Raw genomic sequence first — 19,434 nt, 5'->3', positions numbered from 1 at the left:
GCCAAGGACAGAATATTTGTGTTGAAGACAGATATAATTTTTTTAAATAATTCAAAAATTAAAATCCTTTTAAGTTTATGTTGTGCACAACAATAAATAGTTGAATAGGATTAAACAGGGAATGTCAATCCAGAGGTCTATTTAATTATCAGATCTATACTGTAGGATTTCCCAATGAACATTTTCTGTTGTTCTTGGGCATTAATATTTGGGAAGACGACTTTTCTCAGTGGCTCTCTAGATTTCTCTGTTCCCATCTTTTCTGTGTCCTAATCGCTTTCGCTGTTTCCCTGATGAACACATTTCTCCATTTGATAATGTTGAATCTTTCGATATTATATATTCTTTTACCGGGTGCAAGACATGTAAATAGTTTGGTATTTCTGCTATTGAAATAATGGCAAGATGGTAATGAAAGTAATTGCTTTCTTTTTTCTTTTCTTTTTTTAAAACGTCAAAATTTACCGTAATAATTTCTTTTTTCATCTCATTGGAAAAAAACCCAATACAAATTAAAACCTACAATAGCTAAAACTTGGTGGTGTTTCAAAATACGCAAAAAATTTGGCTCGGTTTTATGCTGACATGTTTATTTTACCGTATAAAAATGGTAAATATATTAGACTCTTGGCTGAAGACAAATATTTCTTGACGATTCCCTAGAAATAGATATTCAGTCCAACCCATACCATATATTGTAAACATTTCTGTTAATTGTATAGCATTACCATTGTTATAATAATTATTGAAATTCTGTTTATGCTGTAAGTATAAATTCACATATTTCTCTTTTCTGCACTTTCCACAACTTTTTTTTTTTTTTTTTTTGCTTTTTCTAATTATGTTTCTTAATGGTAGTTATATATCATGTGAAATACATTTTTTATAGCATAACTCATATTTTCAATTTTATTTAGCAGAGACCTTGTTAAAGGTATCCACTGTGGGTATATCTAACTTTATTCAGCAGTTATAAACAGTAATGAAGAGCCATATAAATCTTTGTTGGAGCTATTTGTTGTGTTTGAATAAGGTTTAACAATTGATCTGCAATTGAGATGACTTGACCGCCTTCATAAAAGCCAAGAGCTGTTGACTTCCCTCCTTTCTTAGTGACCTCATTCTGCCCTGTTGCGACTATACTGAGCTGCTTCCAGTGAACACTTTCTGACTTTAAAATATTTAAATCAGGTTAAGTTGCTTCCTTTTAATTACTTATATTGGTTTTCCAGGGAAAGAATAGAGAGTATTTTTTATCTGTTATTGTTGGTTGCTCTGTATCTTTTAATTTTCAGAACAATTGGTTTCTTCTAGACTGTTAAGATCCCAACCACTGCTGCACATAAAGCCAACTAAGGTACTTTTATTTGTGCGGCAGTGGTACCGACTGGTAGGATATGCATACTTTAAAAGTAGGACAAAAATGAAAAGGAGGAAGAAAGAGCAGGGAAAAAGACATGAAGGCATGAAAACTGCATTAGGCGGTGGCAGCCAACACAGAGAGAAGGATGTGAATCATTCAGGAGGGAAAGGGATTAATAATGCAGGACTCCCCCTCTCCCTGTGTCCCAATGTCCCTCTCTTTCTCTCCTCCCTTCCCTTTCTCCATCTAACCTGATATTTTTTCCCCTGCATTTTCTTCACCATCTTCTGTCTTCACCTCTTATCTGTCACTGACCTAACCAGTAGGGGGAGCTCTCCTCATCAAACCTGCCTAACTATATTTTTTCCATCCTGCCCTGCTTTTCACAGGTTTTGGTTTATGCAGCAGCCATTACCTTGTTTCTCAAGCATATTTTATGAATTGAAACAGTGACAAATTGTTGCTTGTTTGAATTACATCCCATTTTGTACATGTGGCTAGATGACTGATGTAAGGTGCCTGCCCTCGGGTCAACTGTGTGACTCCAATCAAACACTTATACCCTCTCCAGCTCATTGCACTGAGATAAGTCATAGTCAGAGCGGACCTGGTCACAGGCAGGAAATGATGACCTAATTTAATTGCAACTCGGTGACATCCCATCAGGAGGCTTTTAATTACCTACTTGTGTTGTTCTTCACTCTGGAACCGTCTTCATCCTACAGGACAGAACTCTAATGGGCAACATAACCCGGCTGTGTGACAATGCCATCGCCCTGGAATCATTCAAAGGCTCTGAGAGAGAGACCAACCCTCTCTACAAAGACTACCACGGTACAAACACACACGTACACACTCGCTTATCTTTCAGTCTCTTTTCTATCGGATACACACACATGTACAGAGGCAGTGCATTAAAGCCGGAGTTAGGCGGTGGATGGAGGCAGGGCAGCCCCCTTGCAGGCCAGGCTGTCAGTGTGCGTTAGCGTGCTGCTGCTCAATCAGACGTGCTCCTCAGTAGACAGGCCGGGGGGGATTCAGCTGCCACGCCGTACCCCCTCTCTCTCGCACCCTCACCTCCCTCCATTCCTGCCTCACCGCCTCCCTCTTCCCCCCTCCACCTCCAGCAGAGGCTCTCTACCTCTCGCCTTGCCCATTCTCCATCCCCGGTCCCATACCCCTGAGGCTCTGGAGCAGAGCAGACCAACACTGGGGAATCGATATTCTCACCATCATTCTCTCTTCCTCTCTGCCTGCATCTCTCCATCCCTCGCTCAATGTCTCCGTGGCCAGCATGCTCTGCTAATAAATGGAGGGCAAAGCTTTCAGTGGAGAGACAGGACACCGGTAAGAAGACGTGTGGAGAGAAAGAAACCAGGGGAGGGGAGGGTAGCGCAGAGTTTGTTTCTGCTCTCCCGGTTCTCACCATCACTTTTTTTTTTCAGCACAGTTTTATTATTTCTCTCCTTCTCCTCCTCACTTTTCTCTTTTCTAACACTCTCCACACATAAAGGTCAGTATAAGTGAGGCCGGTATTTTTAGCAGTTCCTCCCAAACACTCCCACTCACTCTTATGCTTTTCCTCGCATTTGGCCACCATCCCTCAACCCTTTAGATTGTGGCACATAAAAACATTCAGTTTTATATTCTACATCCTCCTCCAAAACATTTCCTTGATCCTTTACAGCCTTTTTTAAATGCATTGTGCGGTGGCAAACAGGTTCTAGAAACCTAGAACTTGTTTTTGTGAGTTTTGCACTGCATCACTCTCTTAACTCCCTTTGAGTTGCGAAAGTATCAGTTGGAGTTGATATTGTTTGAAAACCCTTTAAAATCCCATACTTTTCCTACTTAACTAATTCATAACGTGTATGAGTGTTTTGATGTGCGTTGATGAGTGCCAACGCATCTGGTGCGAGTAGGAGAGTGCGTGTAGCTGTTGCGTGCATGTGTGTGTATGCGTGTTTGCGGCAGCAGTTCAGGGCTGCTCAAAGCATGCTGGGAAGCTTGTCACTGCAAATCAGGCAGAGGGAAATCACCCAAGTGCACAGAGGAGAGAACCCACCATCCCCCACTTTCTCTGTCTGCCTTCCTTTCTCCATTACTCCCTCGATCCTTTGCTTTTCTGTGTCACGCTTGTTTGTACCACCCCACTTCTACAGTGCTGTACAGTTTTATGGAAATGTCACTGTGCTGGAATGAAATAAAAAGAGGAGTTCAAAGTATGAAAAATCTCACACCTCTTTCTTATGTTATTACATGAGCCTATCTTTAAATTATTACAGTAATTGTTGGAGAAAATACTAACTTTTCAGTTTTAAAGAATCAAGAGGAGAAAAGCAATGGGAACAATTAGTTGTGAATGACTTATTTCAAAAGTAAATGTTCTTGTTCATCATAATCACATGTGGGCACCTTCTCAAATGCTTTGTGCATTTGTGTAAAAGTCCTCATTTTGTTTATCAGATTGCCAATCCACTTTATACAACATTAAAATAAAACAAATAAAACTATTTTAGTTTCACTAAATGCTCACTTAAAATCATCATTAATGTTCTGCTAAAAGACCAATTTTGTCATAAGTTAATTTAAAGTGAATTTTGTATATTGAATGTATTAGTGTAAAACAAGTTCAGATTTTAATAATCAAAGTGGAGCAAAATTGTTTATTGCAGATGTGTTATTTTACACAAATACCAGGAACAACTTATTTAAACTTTGTTTAGTGTTTATATGTATTAGTCTGTTTCACAAAGTTAAGTTCCTACCTAATACACTGGAAAAGGCTTGTGCTGCAGCGTGGTCGCTGCTTAATTTTCAGTGATTTAGATAAATGATGGCAAACTTTTTTTTATTTGTTCTTATTTTGTTTTTATTAGGAATACACAGTAAAAACAATTTAGAGGTTAGCCTACTTCACACTTTCTAAGAAAATTACATTAATTGCACAAATCAATGTAATTTTTATTGTGGAGTGTGTTTTTAATAATTTATGAATTTGTATTGACTTTTTGTCACATTTAATCTGGTTCTCCTGTCCTTCATAGGCCTGCTGTATGTGCGCCAAGTACCTCACCTGAACTGTCTGGCGAGGCAACTCCCTGACCACAAGGATCTGGCCTTTAAGCTCAAGAGAAAACAGTTTTCTATTGAGGTATGTTTTCAGCTTTAATCTTTGGCTCTTTCTATATTTTATTAATAATATCTTTCAGTTGATATTTGTTCATAATTTATGACTTGACTTTAACCTAACTTATTGCAAAAAATCTATACCTCTTGAGATTTTTCATACTCATACTTTCATACAAACGTCAGTGGATTATATTGGGATTTCAACAAAAAGGGTTCCTCAAATGGAAGGAAGAAATATATGTGTACCTTGTCATTTTATCACCAAAAATCTGAAAATCTTACCATGCATATTTTTTTGTAGATGCACCTTTTGTTAAGATTGCAGCTGAAACTCTTGGGGTTAGGGGCTGATGTTTGGCCCACTGATTTTTCAAACCAGGTCAAGCTCAGTCAGACTAGATAAAATGTCTTGCCACAAAATTTAAATTTGATTTAGATCTGGATTTTGACTTAACTATTATGGCACATAAAAAAATGCACAGTGTTGGTTTCTTGATACGCATGCATTTGCATGAAAGCCAGAAAGTTCAGTTTTGATTTGCTCTCACCAGAACTCCCAAACGATTCCAGCAGCCCCTGCAAACTTTAAGATGTGAAGCTCTGCTGCTCCTCCCGAACGACCATTGCCACTCGATGATATTTATGGTTATTAGAGTAAAGGTGGCTTTTCATCAGATAATTTTTAAATTTTTGTTTTAAAAAATATATTAAATAAATTTTCCTCCCGTTGACCACTATGGACTTAAGTGTCTGGTAGTAAAGTGTCAAAACCTGAAAATTTCCAGAAGATGAGATTTTTTTTAATGCACTGTATGTGCAAATGTATTGTTTTTTTTATCAATATTTTTTATGGTGGCATTTGTTTTCCTGTATTGAAACTGTAAGTAAAAAGATGTTTCACCCCTGAGCAAAACTCCACCAAGCTCTGTTTACTTTGCTCTGCTATTGGGTGACTGAAGGAAGGTGAAACTATTGATTATGCACACTTGCTGGCACAGTTTCTTCAGTGTAAAGTCAAGAGGCAACAGAGTGAGAAAAATATCTATTTCCATAAATATGACAGTTGAAACACAGATAGAAGTTCAGGTAAGTGGTATGTCTCACATTTTGATGCATGTCATTTTTATTAAGTCTCCGGGTGCCCTTATATATTCTTCTGTGTTGTTACTTTTCAAATGTTTAGTCACTTGGACTGTGAAGTGGCACAACAAATAACAAGCTTTGAGGGAAGTAAGTAATGTAATGTCAGTGTGGTTTCACCTTAAACTGAACTATTAGCATTTACCAGTCAAAACCTAGTTTCATTGCCAGACACAGAGGAATGACATATGAAAACAAAAGTCAGTAAACATCATCCTTCTTATAAGCTTAGCATTTTACATATTTATTGAAAATTTATTTTTAAATTCAATATAGTTTAAACTATAGTTTAAATATAGTTTAAACTTACGTAAGATGTGCACTTCAGATGCCTATATTGGACTCACCTTTTCAACATTCATCTAGATTTTGATTTCTCATCCTCATTCACACTATTTCTCTCTCCAAACGATACAAATCTGACTCTGAACTGCTTCTCTGGAGACAAATTAGGAGGCCCTGCACTTAGCTCAGGCTCATGATTGGTCCTCATTACATTATCATTACCTTATCACACCCTGTGCTCCTTGGCTATTTAGTGAGTCCTATTGTCTCAGCCAGGATTTGAAGGGGAGGAGCGGAATGCCATCCCTACCCCCAAATTTCCACGGTCACCGTCTTCTCATTTTGTGCCAACCTTTGATGATATTTCTAATCCTTTCTTCTGTCTTAATTAACCCTCTCTCTTCATTTCATTGAATCCCCTAATGTGCTTCTATTACACAGATTATGAGGTCTGTAAAAGTCAATAATTTTGCTTATTTCATTAGTTTTAGACCAGAGCTAATATTTGTGTGTACTTTGGATGAGACAGAGTTACTGAGGGGTATGCTTGAAAGATCAAGGGACAACATTTTCAGAGTGGGCAGAAATCTGCATGTTGCAAGAAAACCTTTTCTGAATGCTTTGTCAATTCCTATTATTACACAGCCGAATTTTTAAGGAACAATTAATCGACTGTCCTCTGTGCAATGAATAATACAAAATACAAAATCAGCATAAAGTTTTAATGTTCATGAATGGTGAAATCTTAAATGGGTGGATACATTTAAATATTATTAGCATTAAGGACATTATGCAAACAGTGTTTAGGAAGCCAATTACATATATATATGTTAAATATTTTATCCAATACTGAAAGATTGGACTTCACTTTACATTCCTTTTCTCAAGATTTCTCAAGAAAAATTATCCGAGGCTCAGAGTTGGATTATCAAGATCAGTAATGATAATAAAGTTTTTGAGTTTTCCTTTTTCTAGAATTACATTGAAATATGATATTTATATCTTAACAAGTTTGGTAAGTCTAATGTAATTTTCATATTATTGCCAATGAATCAATCAGTTGGTTCATTAATCTTTAAACATAAAGCCCTTTTGATAACACAAAGTCATATATATAAGATTAAAAAAGTAGGAGAGCAAAATAAATAAAAATCCTATGAGGAAAGTCAGGCTGCACATGGAAAATAAAAATAATTTTTCAGCTAACAAAAGTGATATTGGTTTAAGACTAAAGAAATGTGATTATGTTACTGATTATCAGTAGCCACAAAAGTCTTACAAAGCACAAGTACTGAAAATATGCTAAAATTAATATCACAAAAATAAGAATAAATGAATAAAATGTTGTTTGAGGGCCTTAGCATTAGAGCTATATGGCAGCATGCCACTCAATGTTCATAATTTACAACATATTTCACGTGTATTGGATTTTTTTATTATATTTCTGTGGTATACATTTTTTAAGTCAGTCCTGGAGCCTGTAGAGCTCCAATATCCACCAGCACTTAAACTTCAATTCATATTGTTTCCATCCGTTTGTACAGATGTAGTACTTTATACCAAGAGTGTCTAAATCCTGACGACTGTTCAAATGGTCATACCTCGTACATCTCAGCATTCGGACCATTACTAACAAAAATATTTGATCATTCTCTAAGGACATGTTTATTGACAAAGTAAGAATCCTGGCTCTGCTTTGACAGAGAAAATTTGTTGTACCAACATGAGATAACAACCCAAAAATAGTTGTCATTGTTGACTCTGCACTCCACACTTAATCAAACCTGTCAATCATGATCGCTGGCTATGACACATTCTTACCTGTCTGGGAATTTCCCACAGAGTGTTGTATCCATAGTCACGCTATAACATAGGTTTATCATTGTGATACCCTATCATGTGCTTCCGTGTTGGTTGGTGTTATTGATTTGTGCATCTACTGGGAAGTGAACATTAAAACGGTTACAGAGACATATGTGCAGTCCAGCTCACAGACTGGACTGCCGTTGGGTTAACAGCCGTAGTGCTGGTCATCTGACTCTGTGGACAGCTGATTGACATATGAGATGACAGTTGAATTTATTTGACAAGCCACTGCAGTGGTCATCATCTCATTTACCCGGGCAATAAGACTCTTTTGCCCTGAAGCCACAAGAGACAGCATTCCCTCCACTGTGCTTCATGTCCTGCTGTGATGGACATGAAGCTACTAAAAGTTGCTTCCACACATCAACTTTTAGTAGATGTTTTTCCTCTTTTAATATCAGCAAACCAGAGAGCTCTCAAAATTTGTTCTATGAGGAATAACATGTGGGTGGTGGTGGTGCTGAATGACAGCTGATTGACAGGAACAGCTTCTCACCAGCTGGTTCAGGCAGCTGCATGCCATCCCAGCTACGTGAGGATTTGTGCTAGTAACTAATATCTTAACTGCTGCTTGACTCATCCTTCGATTGTCAGGCACTTCAGGAATGAAGAGACAGAACATAGTTTTATTTAAATCAAACAAATCCTATCTATTTTTTAAAAAGTTATTCGGACTTCTACAATCCCACACTTGGCTCATCAATTCTTTACTTTCTTGGTGTTGAGGTTGCCCCAGCAATACTTGACTTACTGAGAGTTCAAGCTACGGTTGATGAGCAGTTATTAGGCATGGTGCCTGAGGCCAGAATTAACCCATGGCCCTGTCTGAGCAGGTAGGGGAGTGTTAGGTGTTTGGACAGGATTAACACACACTCATTCATATATGCAAACATTTCTTGCTTCCACACATCAATATATTGACATTGATGCGATAACACATCCAAATTGCTTACGTGAAAACAATTCTGTGTGACACACTCTGTGCGTGACAGTCGTTCTAGTAACTCATTTTGCGCCGCCCAAGCTCTTGCCACACGTTTCACAAAGCAAGATGCTTGAGGATGAAGCTCTGAAGAATGCAGATGGTACAGATGGTACGCAATTACGTTCTCCTTACCTTTGCTTGACCCTTTAAACTGACAGGCAATGTGCCTTTGGGGTACCAGGGTGATAGAAGCAGGTCAAAAGGTCAACTACAGTGTAAGAAAGGGATTTGTGTCAAATTAGTCCTCTAATAGAGAACCTATTTGGAGGTGTTTTTAGTTGGACATGTAGGATGTGTCATTGAAGCTGTGTATGCTGCACACAGGAATTGTTCAGCTCCCTGTAGCTATAGGCTGGTCCCAGTGTCGAGGTATACCAACTTTTAAATTTTTTATGGTTTCAAAACCTTTGCAATTAATCCATTCCCTTTTATTAAGAGATGCTGATGAAAGTGCTAGAGACCTGCACACAGTATTAAGCTGGCTGAAAGACGTTTTGCCTACAACAAAGACAAAATTTCCAGCTGCAGACCAAACCGCAAACCTGAGTAATTATTAAGCCAATATTTACTTGTTTTATTCCCAGTGTTACTGAATTGGGGAGCTCCTTCAGTGTCATGCAGCTGCACCAAGTGCACAAAGGAGAATTATCATTCGTCCTGCTGGTATTATTACATCCCTGTTATTTGCACAGTTTTACTTTCTCTTATGGTAAATTGTCTGTTGTTATTTTTATGCACAATTTGTAAATTTTTAAAAAGGTCCTTTCTCAGATGTATATTTCTGGAATCTCCTGAAGCTATTTTTTATTACTGAACAGCACTTTTTTTTTCTTCTGAAGCAAATTTGCCCATACTTAATCTGTTATTCTTGCTCCTTTCATATCTTTATATTTGAATGAACCTACTTGCTTTGACTTGCCTGTCACTTTGCTGCTGAACACCTGAATTTCCCCGTTGACAAACAATAAAGGTTATTTCTATTCTTCTATTCAGTTCTAAAACAGGCATGGGCAAGGTTTCCCCCAGTAATCTTGCTAAGCCCAGTGGTTGGGTACTAGTACAGTTGTTCATCCATCGGCCCATCATGTTTTTGAGTTTAAAAATGTTTACTTTTGACAGGAAATTTGAAATATCAATTGATAACTATGTTGTAATATCAGCTGAGAAATTAACATACTTATTATACTTTATTTGTATTTTGATACATATCATGCTCAAGCAATAACATTAAATAAACATTCAGTGTAGTCATATAGTTTTTTTCAATTCTTCGTGAACAGATTATTCTCTCTATTTTGACATTCTACCTTAAATAAACTACACAGTTATAACAAGATGATATTAGCTGGTTAACTCGTGTGGTTATTGGCTTGATTAGTCAGTCTACAGTTGGATGTTTCATTAACATGCTTCTCTCAGCTTGGCAACTGTACTGTCTCATAGAAAAGTGCTATTTTAAAATAAATGATATTCAGATGTGTCATCTGAAGTGTTGTCTTCCTCTCCCTTAGCATTTAGCTGACTAACAGCGTGCAGCAACAAATGGGGGTGGGGCAACCATACTGATACTGATGAAAAGTGCATACCCTAATGGTGTACTAATGCGTGCTTTACGAAAGTGTTTTTTGAAAACTACAACAAACATTATCTTCAGTCATGTGCAAAACATGCATGTAGCAAAACGTGTCATTTGAGTATTGCTCGAGTAGTTGAACTTCATATTAAACTGGATTCTATTGGCATAATGCTTACTCTGAAGATTATCTGGAACGATTGTGAACAAATGTAAACATTGAAGTTTTAGTTAAATATGAGGATTTGGTGCATTGAGCTGAATTTTTGAAACAGAACAATGGTTGAGTGTTTCAGTGCAGTATTTTTGGTCTGGGTGATCACCTATAAATGGTTCTTAAACAGTATCATTCTAATGTGTGTAAGTGTGATTTTAAAGAAAATACACCTACATGTTGGTGTTTCAGATCCAACAACCAGATTTTCACTCCTACAACATCTCAAGTTGTTCCTCACTTCTACGTGACTAGTTGAGTAGTAAAGTGAGTAAAGGTGAAACAAATATGAAACACAAATACAGATGCTGAGGAGAAAAGGACTCAAGAGAAAGAGGAAACTAACTGAAAGAGTCCAAAGGAGGTGTATAGAGTAGTTTAATGTTTCTTGGCATGTCCTCAAAACGTCTTTAAGACAACGCCTGTGTCTGCCCCCTGTTGAAGCCTGTGGGTGCCAAGGGAAGGGTGTTAATGGACCTATGTGAGGAACAGAGCGAGAGGCTTGGAGAGGCAGGAGGGGGAGGCATAAGCAGAAAGGAGCAGTTAAGTGATTCTCAGGTCAGGTCTAATTAAAATGAGGGCTTCTCCTCAGAGGCACCAAACCGTCTTATTGAGAGAGAAATGAAAAGGGGAGGAAGGAGGAGTTGCAAAATGCAGAACGAGTCAGACAGGGACCGACTCCTAAGGGCTTGTTTTTTTGCATTTGTTTTAATGTTTGTTTGCTTTACATGCCTGTTTCTCTCTTTTTCTCTCTTCATCCAATGATGTTTGGCACAGAAGATGAGGGAGAGGCCAATGCTGAAAAGAACTCATTTGAAGAAAGTTGCTGACTATTTGAATTCATTTAGAGATAATGGCAACTATTTTCTGGGAAATGAAATACATTTAAGATTATGCCTTTGTTTGACTGTTCTGAATCTAGGAAGTCATCTAGCCGTTCATCCAGACACCTAATTTTGATTTATACTTTGCCAAGAAAGTCACAATCAGTTGGGAATGGACCTTTTGGCATAATATTCTAATTAAATAATTTATGCTTCCTCCCTTGGTGCGCATCAACCTTGGTTTCATTTGGTGTTCAGGTGTGCATATGGTTTGTGTGTGCATGGCAAAAGAGAGAGAGGTCTGTTCAGGCCAGTCCGTGGCACGCTATCAAACTCTTCAGCTAAACAATTCTCTACATATATCAGGTTTGCATCCATTATTGAACATGCATTTTATCTACTCTGGAAATGCGCATGTGTATTTTTAAGACGAGCGTGCATGCTTTGCTGCTGACTCCTGAACATGTTGGAGGATGTTTGCATGTGCTGGGGTACTTGCAAGATCCTTAAGTGATTCAGGTCAAAGGCAGAAATGCAAGTTTTAAATTATTCTTAATCTCCCAAAAGCAGATACAGGATATCCACAACAGAAAATGCAACCGTAACCCTCTGTGAAGGCACAACTTGCTAATTTAGGCTCAATGTTGGCTGGTTCAAGATAATGTTCATTATATAATGAAGTCAGTTTTTAAAAATTGACGTAAACATTGACCACAATTTTAAGAATGTCCATTTCCATACTAATATTCTGGATGGAAAAGCAGTTGTGGTTTTGTTTGTGGTAGTTGAGTCAATGTTGGGCAAAAGAATATTTGTGGCAACCAAATGCACTGCCGTCCGCGCTATATGAACAAAACGCCCAAACGTTTGTTTCAAGCACATAGTCCTAAAGCTAAACAAAACAGGGCATATTTGCTCCTCCTGCCAGACTGTGTAAGAGCATGGTTTGCCTGAACTCACCCTGAAAGTGAAACTGTTTCATCAGTGAGCAGTGAACCCTTAACGCAGTCCATGCACCACTCAGCTCCCATCAGACTGGACTGGCCACATTGGACTCAGACCTGATTAAAGTAGCCCCAGTTGTCTTCAGCTCCCATTAGGGAAAAGAAAAGAGGCTATAACGTGCAAGCCATCCTACATCTGTGGGGTCTTGTGGCACTAAAGAGTATGTGTAATTCGGCTCAGATAAGGCGTCTATTAGCATATTGATAGTGACTGGAGAACCATAGGTCCCCTGGTACTTATAAATTGTGCCACAGATGTATTTCTCTTGATATTTGCTGGATTTTTGTAAAAGTTGTGTATAATTTTGCCTTAGGTTTAAGCAGTCTCTGTTCATGTGTTACAAACTGTGAGTGACACTGTAAACCTTGGGCAGAACTTCTTTTGCTTGGAGGTTGAAATATACAATTGAAAACAGATATTTATATTCACAGTATACACAGACAGAACCACTTTAAGCATGTCTGTTTTTTTTCTGCAGTCAGGAGTACCAGAAGATTCAACTTGTAAGAGAAAGTCATTTGACTTTTGACTGTACTTTCTGTAGAGTCAAAAGTTTACATGCACTAAGATAACTGTGGCTTTAAGCAATTTGCTAAAGCCTGGGTGATGATTCACTCATGTGGATGTTACAGCACACACCAAACACAGTAGTCATTGTGTGACATCATGGGAAAATCAGAGATTTGTGGATGTCCACAACCTGGCTTCATCCTTATGTATAATTTCCAGATTCCTGAATGTTTTATATTCATATTTTTAAACAATATTATTGGAGTATAAACTTTATTGGATTCCATTTAGGGAGGCCATGATTTTTGTGCATTGAAAAACTGTTAGCAGAGCTAAAAGATGTGCACCCACACACACCTGACTCCATGCAAGTTATGTCAGGAGGAATGGGCAAAAATTCCAGCAAGCTATTGTGAAAAACCCTGTGAAATAGGGTCTTAAAAATATCACCACAGTTATAAATTTTAAAGAACAATTTGTGCAAATATGTTTTGTTATGTTTGACGTTTTAGCAAAAATTTTAAATGTTCCACTCTTATCTACAATAAACGTCAACAGTGTAACAATTTTGTTATTGCTGTTGATTCACAACAAAAGTAAAAATTGCCATCCTAGGCACAAAGAGCCCCGCGGTTGGAGCGGTTCAAAGGTGGAATGTTGATCCCGAACAGGAGCATCCAACTCGGGAAGGCTCTCTGCATGGTTCCTAAAAATAACTTTCCCACACTCTCTCTGCTCAGTGTCCTAAGGGGGGGTCAGGAAGAGGAGTATGTGTTTGTGTTTTTGGTCTTGTTTTCCATTGTTCCAATATGTTGTATTATTGTTGTGAATATGCATTTTCATTCCAGCTACAAAGATTTAGTTAATTTACCTGAGGTTTAGGTTCCCATTGCAAAACTAATCTTTAGATAATTGCTGCTTTTATTGGGGAAAAATTATAAATTTTTTTCTCAGATTCTCATTGTGACATTCAGCCCTCTCTTGCAGACTTGGTGATTTGACCGCGTTACCTCAGCTGCTTGTTCAAAGACTCAGCAACATTGCCCCATCTTTCATCTGTATTCTTCATACAGAGCAGTGTTCCTGAATAAAGTCACTGCAGCCTGTCATTGACAGGACTCTCTAAAACGCGAGAATCGTAAAAGCAGAAAGATGGCTCCTCATTAATCTGTCTGTAAATATTAACATTTAAACATTTACGTTTTCAAATAGGGCTCCTTGACAAGTATTGATTTAGGTATTTTCCAGTTTTGGATAAGTATTGAATAAAAATCCAAGGTGCAGCATCATTATTTTTTATTTCCATACTTTCTTCCCTGCCCATTTTTATACTTATTAGATGTGTTTGTTGTATCATCTGTCCATCTTCTGCAAATACTTTCCATTCCTCCTTTCTCCCAGCAAGGAATGCAGATTGTTTTTTTCATTCCTCTCGCAATGTAAAGACACTTGTTTTATGTAATTAGTTGAGCTATTGAAACCTGACATCAGCCTACATGGCTGCATTTAAGGATTCACCGAACTGTTAACACGCAGTTGTTTAAAGCGGAGTTGGCCATTGAAGGAAGTTAGCTTGATGTGGTGGTCATGAATTTTATGGGGGTAGGGGAGTATGTGTCCCTTCCCTTCACAGTTCACAGGTGGCTATTGAAAGACCCGGCCAGATGATGATGGAGGATAGCGAGGACACATACAGAGCTCTCAATAGGCTTTAATTACACACAGTTGATGAGCCTAAGGGCCATTCAAAGGCCAAGCTTGCACTTCAAAAAGAAAGTTAGAGGGCAAGGTGATGGAAAGTTTGTGACCCCGTCTCTGAGTTAAGGAGCATGTCTGACTCATCGGTTTGTGTTTATGCAGCAAAGATGGAACAGGTTTTATAATGCATGTCTGCACTGTCCGTACGGAAATGTGTGAAGGTAGAGGGTAGTGGCCATGGGGGTGACCAGGGTGGGAGAATTCTTCACTGTGTAGCTTAACCAAACTTTGCTTTTGTCCCTAACAATGACGAGTGATGATGAGTGACAGGGGTGTTAGCGGTGGGATCTGTTGAACAGAATGTGCCTAAGCAGTGCTCACCCAGATTTACACAAAAGCCAGCAAAAGGTCAAATCTGAGGCAGCTTCTTATCCTCCAGCAAACGCTATTTCACTCTGAAACTTATCACATAATATACTACAATATTTTGTTTGTCTTTGGGTTCAGGGTATCATGAGGGTATTTTTTTTAATTCATAATTTATTGTCTAAAAACACCTGTTCCTGAACCTTCCCAATTTAGAACCTTAATAACAGCAGCTGTGTTTTTTTGCTAATGAGATCTTGATCTCAGTGGAGTTTTCCCTGGTTAAACAAAGAAAGCTTCCTTAAATATTGATTTGTCTGAATTGCTTTTGAATTGCTGCTTAAATATCAGCTTTCCAGCTAATACTGAATCAACCAGAGTATGTACCGTTCTCCCTTTGTTACCCAAACCCATACATTATGGTCACACACCCAAAGTTAGGGCATCAACACCCTCCTTCTACCCCTTCACACATATGTCCTACTAGGGGTTGCCTGGTCCCTGGGGCAGTCGTAGAGGGTTTTGTGGCCTGGAGATGGATCTAGATGGCAGTTAGTCAGGAACCAGCATTTTTCTGTTTTTATTTGGAATTTTTTTGTTGCCAGCTCTTCTACCCCTTCCCCCTTTTCTGAAATCTGGCGGTGATCGTAATGGGGGGTGACAGCTCACCTCTCCCTAGCGTGCCTACTGTCCTTGGAGCGTTAGACTCCCCCCGCAAAATTGTCGAACCACCCCTAAGTCCCGGAAGGCCACAAAGGTTACTCCATATGTTAGTCTGAGGATTCTTATGAGTCTGTTTTATTTTATTTTATATTTTTTTATTCAGATGACTGTAGCCTCTGTCAACTCTGAAGGGATTGTCTGAATGAAACAAAATCAAAATATAATGTATATCTTCTTGATCATTATGAATATATTTACTCTTTCTGTTGAATTCATTTTACTGTCTTTTTTTTTGCACTGTCACCATTTTTTTCCTGTTTATCTGTGTGGGTTGTGACCCACTGGTGTGAAAAGATTCAGGGCCTGCAGTTTCACATCTATTAAAGGCTTCGTGTTTGGAGAGGGAAGTGATATGATAGCCTGATGTTGTACGCTCACTTACACAGACTGTTTGAATGGGGATGTCATGTATGCCTGCTTCATCGCCCTCTGTGAATGTGCATCAGGGTGTCTGCTTTTGTATGCTCCTGTACTTGCATTTAGGATTTCAATATCCTCAAATTAAACCCATGCATTCATGGTGGTTTTATACCTGGCAGTTTTGTTTCTACAACCACTTTCACAGTTACTGGCTCTTCTGGAAAAGGCTTGCAAACACCATCAAAATATATTCATGTTTTAATGAGGTTGAATAATTTCATACTGCAATATTTAGATTCTCCCCTTCAGCTGATTTCTTTTCTAAAAGGCTTAGGCCTGGCGACAGAGGAAGGATTTTAGTGAAGCACTGCTGTGTTGGTTTGGCAGTGTTTTTGGATTATTTCCCGATGAAAACCAACTCTGGGACCGGCTCAGTATTTTTAGTAGAATCCTCAGATTTCATTTAAAATGTGCTGGTATTTCAATTGACTTATGATGTCAGACACTTTAATGAGGGACCCATGGCCTTTGGTAAGTTGAAAAAACCCAGAGCATAACCAAACCTCTACCATACTTAATGATAGAGGTGAGATATTCTTCCACATCCAGAGCCTACTTGTGTATTTGGTGCTGAAATAGTCAGCCCCATTTGACCAAAGCTTGCAGTGCCAGTTAAAATCTTGGTAGTGTGTACCAAGCTACAGCGCTATATTTGTAGAAAAAACTTTTTTCTAATTTCAGACAACTATTCAATACCCTCTGATTGTTATGAGGACTTGCAAATCACAAAAATCCACCCTTCGCTTTGGAGATTTTTTTTTCACTTCCCTTACTTTGTGTTAGAAAGAATTACTTTGCTTTTTCTTTGTCGCCATTTTGAGACAAAGAGTATTATATTACTTGATGGCTTAGAACTTATAAGTAATCCAAACAAAGCAGGCCATGCATGCTGCAGCTAAAGCTAATTATAGCTTCAGGACTGTTGAAGTCTCATTTCAGGGAAAATTAGGTTTTAACACCAAAAGTCTTGTAAGGTTGAGCTTATCTTTGTAATTGGTATTTTCTTTCTCTTTCATGCCTCTAAGTTACACGAATGCTGAAGAACTACAAACACAGCTAGTTCATGCTGGTGTTGTCAGTCGCAGTGAACCGCTGATGATTTCAAATAATATTTTTTTGTTTAAACAGCAAAACACTGGATTCTTTGTGTTCATCTTATACATCTGTAGCATAAATAACAACAATGCTGGATGTAAGTCATAATCTATTATTTCAAAACTGAAGCATGTATCAGATATGCATTCATAAACAATAATTGAGAGTGAACTATTTAGTTATTTTCTTGATAATTGAGTGGTGTCCTGACTACTTTTAATCTCAGTTACTAATTTTATCAATAATTGCCATAAGCAAGTATTTCTAGATACTAATAAGCAAAACTAGACAAGCTATTGTTGTAAAAAACATGTATGGGAAACAATTTTTTCTGTTTCTAAGAATATTTTCCCACTGAATAAATCAAACTAAATTAAAAGAAGGATTTTTTGGAGTAAACGATTAATCAATTTTAAAAGGTTTTTTTATACATCTGTTGGGTGTTGGAGATCAATTTTGCTTGTGTACTTTAAATGAAGTATATATTACATAATCAGTTTTCAAGCTATATTTGATGTATTATTAATTTTTAAAATAGAATGAAAATATTTGTCTGTGATACAAAGTGGCAGAATTTTGTATAGTACATTATTTTTTAGTCTGTTGACAGAAAAGTCTAAGAGATGTTGGTTCTTCCGCTCATTGTTCCTGAAAGAGTTTATTACGATTATGTTTTTTTTCCTAAGGTCCAGCAGTCACTACTTATCCTTTATGTGGCATCAATTGAAGTTCTGCAGAGACCTACACAGTCAGCTTAATGCAAATAACTACATTAGATGCATTGTACTTTACAAGCAATAAATATGTATTTATATCAAGTATTTCAAAATAAACTGTGCAGCAGTGAGTCCCATAAACATTACTTTGTGAGCATGGTCCCATCTCACCTCTTACCTTTGTCTTTCTTTCATTCACTGTTGCTTTCTTCCCTCCATTCCTCTTTTTAATTACATTTATCTTTTTGGAAGTACTGCTCTTTCAACATTCAGGAATTCAACTAAAATGTGCTCCTCCACTTCTACCTCCTTTGCCTGCGGACGCAAATTCACCCCGGCACCTTATAGGCTGCTCCGTGTTTTAAGAATTTGTAATCGTGGTGAACATTAGAGCAGCACACACATCCTGTGCTGTGAGCAAACAAAAAGGTGGGCAGCCTGTTCGATTGTTCAGATGGAAGTGCTCGATAGATGGTTTGGGAATTAATCTGAAATGTCGGAATATGCAAGACGAGGGCCAGAGGGACTGTGTTTAGCTTTCTGACATCCTTTCTGAAAAACCCTGCGGCCGAAAGTGGAATCTGTGCCCCGCCCTGCAAATGACCCCATGGAATGTTTGGGGACACATTCACTGCTTACCCTGCACATGATTTTTTTTTTTTTTTTTTCTCACTGCAGCATTCAAGTGTTTTACCTCTTCAGGACTTAATGGCTGCCTACATATCAAAGAAGATGCTTTGCCCTGGTGTAATCTGACTTGTCTTAATTACAGGCAGTATCCAGTAATAGGCTGTTCCCGTAGATATCGGCCATTAGAGCGGTGTCTCTGGCAAGAGGGGTCTGATTGGCTTTGAGGTAGCTGATAAAGAAGCCATGCCTCATTTCCCTCCAATATTTTTGTTCACATATCTCTGTATTAAAGTGAAGCATGAAGATGGCGAAGGACTGTGTTAAAATGATTTATGCGCTCTTCTGTTTGGTTTGCAGCTAATCTGCTCTTCCTGATTGCATTGTCAGCAATCAGTGCTTCCATTTGAGTAACTGATTTGACTCGATTGAAGTTATTTCAAGCAAGTTTTAAAACTAGCGTTAAAATTTAAGGGGCTCTCTTTGTGGCTTGTTTCAATTACAGTCAGTGGGGTATTTTATTATTTTTTTCTTTCTCTTGTGAGTGTTTAAAAAAGATTATCCTTCCTGACCTTAGGCTTTTTTGTATGGTTTTGATTTCCAAACCTCAAACCAGCCTCTTTTGTCTGCTAATTGAGGAAAAAAAAAAAAAAACACAAAGTGTCAACAAACAGACTTTAAGACCTTCTTTCAGTAGGTTTTACTTTTTGTTTTCAACCATTCCTGCTGGCCTACTTTCCTTGTTTCCCCACAAGTTCACACACGCTGTATATTGAGTCACTGCGTTCTTCCTTTTTGAGCTGGGCTTTAGCATTTGTGTTATTAAAAATTGTACATTGTTGATACTGTCACATGCTCAATCCAATCATCTCGCCGTAGAATTAGGCTTCAT

At 38.0% G+C, this 19,434-nt stretch overlaps 1 protein-coding gene across 1 annotated transcript in view; it reads left to right on the top strand.

The window, feature by feature from the left end:
• The window catches only part of elp4 (elongator acetyltransferase complex subunit 4), a 53,825-nt gene that overhangs the window by 16,817 nt on the left and 17,574 nt on the right, over positions 1-19,434 (top strand). The window contains exons 8-9 of the mRNA XM_055037065.1: positions 2,089-2,197; positions 4,411-4,517. Coding sequence (XP_054893040.1) covers positions 2,089-2,197; positions 4,411-4,517 — 216 coding nt within the window. The remainder of the gene's footprint in view (positions 1-2,088; positions 2,198-4,410; positions 4,518-19,434) is intronic.

Source organism: Poeciliopsis prolifica, unplaced genomic scaffold (genome assembly GCF_027474105.1).
Source record: "Poeciliopsis prolifica strain line A6 unplaced genomic scaffold, Auburn_PproV2 SCAFFOLD011, whole genome shotgun sequence".
Lineage (NCBI taxonomy): Eukaryota > Metazoa > Chordata > Actinopteri > Cyprinodontiformes > Poeciliidae > Poeciliopsis > Poeciliopsis prolifica.
The sequence above is the reverse complement of the archived record's forward strand: the minus strand, read 5'-3'. Positions and strand labels throughout refer to the sequence as shown.